Consider the following 6,521-nt stretch of genomic DNA (forward strand, 5'->3'; position numbering starts at 1 on the left):
GTCTCAACATTTTGGCAGAATGATAACAGCAAAACTTCTTTTAGCCTGTAAAGTTGCACATTTTATACATTTATTCTGATAAATACTCTGTAACTGAAAGAAATCCTACATAAAATTAACCTATCATTATCATGATGCTTACCTCAAAATAAGAGGAATTAAAATTATAGGACCGCTGAGGCCCCAGGCATATTTTCAAGATTTAATTCCAGAACATTAACTCAAGCTACACTGGATACAGTGCGCAATTACAAAAGGTAACAAGACATTATAAATAGATGGCTTCCAAACACGAAGAAGTGAACTAAGGGTCTACCCAGGAAACAGCAAGAAAGAATGGAATGAATATTTATCCCTTTATACTTTTTGCATGAGCCGGCCATAACAGATATTTGGGTTATTGCCTTAGAATGAGAGATCTTAAGTTAGAATCCTGCTGCACAGCCTCTCTAAAAGGCTTAATCCTTAAAAGGAAAAATGGAGCAACCTTCTATGTACACTAGATGGCAAAATTAGCCAACGCAGAGGAAAGGGCATATGATGTAAGCCTCTAACAAAAGGCACTGAAGCTCTGAAGACTGTGTGATATAATAATAATAATCTTAAACCTTCCTCAGATGTCTGAGAATTTTTAAGCCCCAGAATTAAATCATCACATTATTTAAATTTTTCAGTACCACATGTTAGTATCCTTAGCAAAAGAGTGCACAAATGGCAGCTGAGATACTTACTCAGTCCAGGTGAGTGCTTCTGGAAGCTTATTCACAGCCATGGAAACACAATTGAGGACCACAGTACATTGAATAAAGCTAACAAATAACGTGAATAGTAAGTTATGGAAAAAGTGCTACATTGTAAAGCAATGAATTTCAGAAAAGTTGCTGATTTACACATAAAAATACATACAGATACTCAAATAATTACTTTGGTTTTGAATATGCTCAGAATTTTTCTTGTGTTTTCCACAGAAACTGATGTTAGATCAAACTTCTGTTCAGCTGGGTAAACTTCATGACTTAAAAAACCCAGTGAATTATCTCCACGTGGAGATAGTCTTGGAAGTTAGTACATTAGTGGGGCATAATATGTTTGGCAGAAAAGATGATGAACATAAATAAATGAAACAAATCTGAGTCCTCTGCTGTCTACTGTTATTTGAAACTTTAGAAACCTCCATTTCTTTCCAGCAGGAGCATGGAATAGAGAGAAATGGGCCACAACCTGACAATAACTAAGGTTTTTAAGCCTAGGAAAACCAGGTGAAAAAACTTAACTATCAATAACCAGTGTTCTTGGAAAATGGGAGTGCATATACACATTCCTACACGAGATACCCATGCTCTGCAACGAGTTCAGAAAACTTTCTCATTTTATGTGCCAGGCAATGAAAACATACATAAGGAGAAAATATCCTTTCATGAAAGTTCACCTGTCACCTAATAGAAGTATGGGGTTTTTTTTTTAAACAAACATTGGTCTTGAATTTATGGTTTATTTGAAACTGAACAGAAAATTTGGTAATCTCTAACAGCATGAATACATATTCAAAGTCAGACATAAGTTCCCACAAAAGGACCTATTTCTACAAAATAATAATTCTAACTGAAAAGAGATGTCTGGCAGAAAGAGCAGAAACTACTCAGCCTATGGTTTTGCACCTGCGATCCTTCACATTTTTACATTCTTCAAACTACTGTTATATTTTTGCAAAAATATAAAAAATGGGCACTCTTCAGAACTTCCTAAACTTGAGTGTGAAATACATTTCTTAGGATAACATCAGACTCTTTCAAAAAAGCATTGCCTTAAATCACATCCTTCATGTTTTAATAACTAGGGAGTCACTGGTTTGGTTTGGCGTTTTTGTTTGGGTTTCTTTTTTTTTAATTCAAGCTTGCCACTCCAGTGGAGATTTACAAAAAGTTTACAAAAAGCTGCTAAAAATACAGCAGCCTCTAAACGAAAATTTGACTTTAAATATGAACTTTTTGACATTTTTACTTGTACCAACACCATGTAAATATCCTAGCTGTTGTAAAACAAGACTCAGTACAACTTTTTAAAAATCTATCACAGCCACATGAGCTTACATTTATCTTAATATGAACAAAACAACAGAAAGCAGTACAGTATATTTAAAAATAGAAATAATGGAAACCAATAAAAGGATATGAATGGATCAGAATATGAATTGCTGCTTTTCTGACTGGATTAAAAGGACCAACTATACACAAGGCAGGTGTGGCAGTAAACCGGAAAATAGTCCTCTCTTTATTTACCACCATAAAAGTCTATTAAAAAAAAAGATTCATATTATACGAAATATTTCAATAAAATAAACTTTTCCCCAAAAAATTAAATATTTAGGTTTTCAAATCTGGATCTTGAACTATACTTAACTACAATTATAAGTAAAGCTTTCCTGTATTCTTACTTGGAGCTGTGACCTGATGATACTACATTTTGAAACAAAGCCAGGAGCTATAGAGAAGTTCATTCTTGCCTGTCAGTAAGAAGTAGTAATGGGAGTGAATCTGAAGAGCAAGGGATCATATTCACTTAGTAAAAGTAATTAAAGGATACTATTCTGGGACTGCAACAATCGTGTTAATCATACTCAAAGTACCTTACTCTTGGACAGTTTTATAGGCTACAAAAGATTATTTACAAAATACATATTGTGTAGGACCACCAGAATCCAGCCCAGTCAAAGCAAAAATTTTAATTTTGAAATATCTCTACATTATCAAATAACACTGTAAATTCCCTCTAAGATACCTTAAGGTCCATGCAGCTCAGTACTGTTGTCACATGAAGTAAAAATGAAATCTCTTTAATTATTAATTTAATTATTAAAAACACAGTCCACTAACTTTTATGTAAATTTCTTCAACTGAATCAGCCTTAGTATCTCTTCATCAAGAACATCACTTTGATTACTTTTAGAAAAAAAAAATCACTGGAAGAACAAAGCTGTCTGCATGTTTCTGATTAAGTTATTATATTCCAGTGACTTGCTGATACAAATAGAAGACAGCAACACAGGACTGGATGGAACCTTCTGCTCTTCAGACCAAATCCTCCTCAATAGTAAGCCATCATACAATAGACATTTAATTTAGAAGGGATTCCTAGAGCGTCTACTTTACACACTCCCAACAGGCAACAACACAAAACACTTTGCAATAGCATGGAGTATATGCAATATAAATATGGTACAATAAACAAAGCTGATGAGACATAACAGAAAATTTATTTACTATAATGAAAATATATGTTTTTGCTATACAGAGTACTGGAAATATCTCATATACATCTCCCCTAATTTGTATAGTATTTGTAATTCAGCATAAGCATCTGCAGGAAGCAATTCCAGCATGATCTACTGTTTGACAGGCAGTGTTTATATGACAGTGAGTTCAGCCCCACAGATATCACAGAAACTGCTCTGGAAAACAAAGCATCAGTTATTCCAAGATATATTTCCCATCAAAGTGTATCTATCAACTAAATCATGTTTTCAGAATTAATTGATCGCTGACTGCAACTTAAAATACCTTTTCATCACATAATATGGAGCACACCTTAGCACTGAATGCCCCCAAAAATGCTGATAAGGTTGGAAAATCTGTATACAGAACAATCAAAAACCAGTATCTCCTGAATAGAGCTTTTACTCTCTCTTAAGCATTCAGCAGACAAAATCAGATACAAAAACACTTTTGAAAGCTTTAACCTTGTGATCATTGTAGTATGGATCAAAATCTTCCAGGGGTTCCCCAATAAGCTCCACAGGAATATCCCCATATAGAGATGGCAGTTTTTTGCAGGTTTTCAGATCAAGCTGAGGAGTAAGTTTATCTTCTTCAGCTCCTTGCCCCTTACTCTCCTGTTTAACTTTGGCTTGCTGCTTTTTTTTCTCGGCAATTCTTTCCTTGATTGCTGCCAAGGACTCAGGGGTGAAACGCCGAAAGTTGTTAGCTTCTGATGGACAAAACAAGGGATCCATTTTTCCTTCTATATGTTCATTTCCAGTGCTAGAAGTAACTTAAAAGAGAAAGCTATTGACAATTAGAAAATAACAGAAACATTATACAACTTCAAACTAATAACCTTTAGATAAATTATTTCTTCCTTCTGTAAAACCCCGTACGAACGTAAAATAGAATAGAACAGGACTATTTCAGTTGGAAGCGACCTACAACAATCACGTAGCCCAACTGCCTGACCAGCTCAGAGCTGACCAAAAGTTAAAGCACGTTACTAAGGCATCGTCCAAATGCCTCTTAAAACACTGACAGGCTTGGGGCATCGACCACCTCTCTCGGAAGCCTGCTGCAGGGTTTGACCACCCCCCCGGTAAAGAAATGCTTCCTAATGTGCAGTCTACACCTCCCCTGGCGCAGCTTTGAACCATTCCCACATGCCCGATCACTGGGTCCCAGGGAGCAGAGCTCAGCACCTCCCTCTCTACATCCCCTCTGCAGGAAGCTGTAGAGAGCAATGAGGTCACCCTTCGGCCTCCTTTTCTCCAAACAAGACAAGACCAAAGTCCTCTGCCACTCCTCATGAGACATGGCTTCCAGCCCTGTCACCAGCTTTGCTGCCCTCCCTGGATGCATTCAAGGACCTTCAGATCCTTCTTAAACGGTGGGGCCCAGAGCTGCACACAGTATTCCAGGTGAGGTCACACCAACGCTAAATACCAGTGGGATAATCCCCTCTTTTGACCGGCTGGTTATGCTGTGTTTGATGCACCCCAGGATATAAAACAAAACAGATTAGAAACACATTCACTTAGAAGAAAGAGTAACGTAAAACCAAATTGACGAAGATCAACAATTGATTCTGGATCCACCCTGTATAACTCAGGTTGCAGAAGAGATACTTTTTTCCTTTACCTTTCAACCTAGAAAGTGACAAAATCACTTCTCTGTCAGAACTCTGACAATCACCTAACTCTTTCTCTCTGTAGCAGCTTATACTATCAGCAGCCTTGCACCTGAATTACTGTACTGCTGTACTTCTTGCAAACAGAAGTTAGTTCTACCTCTGCCACCCCTGCTGCTCACAGGGGTCACAAAATGGTCTAACTGGAAAGGACCCTGAGACTCACCAGATCCATCCCCTCCTCAAAGCAAGGCCAACACTGAATTTGGCTCAAGGCTTTGTGCAGTTGAGTTTCGAGTACATCCAAGGAGACATTTATGGCTTGTAGTAAAAACAACACAAGAAACGGCAGGTTTTACCTTACTGGTCTTGAGCTTTGCTCTCCTTTGATTCTGCTGATTTGTTAGTCATGTTTGTGCTTTGCTCTTCCTGTTCTTCAGGCGCTCTCCCTCGTGCCATTTAGCTATGGCTGAAAAGCTCTGCACAGAAGGCTTTTTCCTAATTTTGTTGAACAGCAAACTGAGAATGTGTCTACCACTAAGGCTTTACCATACTTGGTTTGATGAAAGGATATTTGCATTGACCTTAAATAACAAACTGTGTTACAAACTTTTATAAACCTAGGCCAAAACCAAGATGTGGTACCTGGGAAAATTCAGAGTTTCAAACATACCTCCAGATTTCCTGAAGTTTCTACAAGACATCTGTTGAAATTAATTTGCCTTGACATGACTTAGCACAAGTCTACTAAAGGTACGGTGCATCACACTACAAGGTGTAGCATGCTGCTTGATATTATTTCACTAGCTTTGCCGACAATGAGTCCTGCATACTTTCACACCATGACTTGGTAATTGCGAATCATTTAGTGAACAGTTCTCAAAAAGTTCCAGTAACACCAGTGACAGAACTGGGATAGCCGCTATGCTTAATTCTGCTTGTGACCACCCCCATTCTCTGTGTGTGGAAAAAACAGGGATCTGCACTTCCAGCACAAGCTTCACTAGGAGGTGATCTGACCACTGACTAACTCTTGTGAAGCTCCAGACCCACTGACTGTTATGCAGAATTTGAACAACCTAGACACCATAAAGGACTACTACAAACCAAACCATCACATAAATCTGGTATCGCCTTCCTCACAACTGTGTGTCAATAGGAAGATTACTCTCTCCTAGAATTCTGCAGGTGCCTGAATGCTTTGTGGCTCTGCCCTAAAGTGTCTGCTGTTTCTGGAGATCTTGGTTATGTCTATTTGTTTAATAACTACTCTTTCCCACACATCAGAGGAAATAAATTTAATTACTATTAACTACTCGCATTTTGATTCAAGTCACTGACTTGTTTGTTCATGCTGACAGGTCAATTCTGCCTCCCATATCAGCCCAGGAAAAGGTGAATATGATAAAGCAACTTCACCTTCTCACATCTTCACAAATATTGCGGTTCTTCTGGGGATTAGTCGAGTATATTCAACAATTTATTTTCAGTTGTTCTGCCTGAACTTAAATCACTGACAAATGGGAAGGGTGGCGAGGTAATGAGAAGCACTGAAGTGGGTTATGGCAAATCACTGTAAGTATTCAGTTACACACATTACTTGTAGACGACAGAAATTTACATGACTGCAG

The 6,521-nt window shown here is 37.8% G+C and overlaps 1 protein-coding gene across 1 annotated transcript in view; it reads right to left on the reverse strand.

Moving 5' to 3' along the window:
• The window catches only part of LOC104337205 (sodium channel protein type 5 subunit alpha-like), a 45,785-nt gene extending 41,776 nt beyond the window's left edge, over positions 1 to 4,009 (reverse strand). Inside the window, 3 exon segments of the mRNA XM_075417930.1 lie at positions 732 to 821; positions 2,173 to 2,291; positions 3,737 to 4,009. Coding sequence (XP_075274045.1) covers positions 732 to 821; positions 2,173 to 2,291; positions 3,737 to 4,009 — 482 coding nt within the window.
• Positions 4,010 to 6,521: the final 2,512 nt, after the last annotated feature.

Source organism: Opisthocomus hoazin, chromosome 4 (assembly GCF_030867145.1).
Source record: "Opisthocomus hoazin isolate bOpiHoa1 chromosome 4, bOpiHoa1.hap1, whole genome shotgun sequence".
Lineage (NCBI taxonomy): Eukaryota > Metazoa > Chordata > Aves > Opisthocomiformes > Opisthocomidae > Opisthocomus > Opisthocomus hoazin.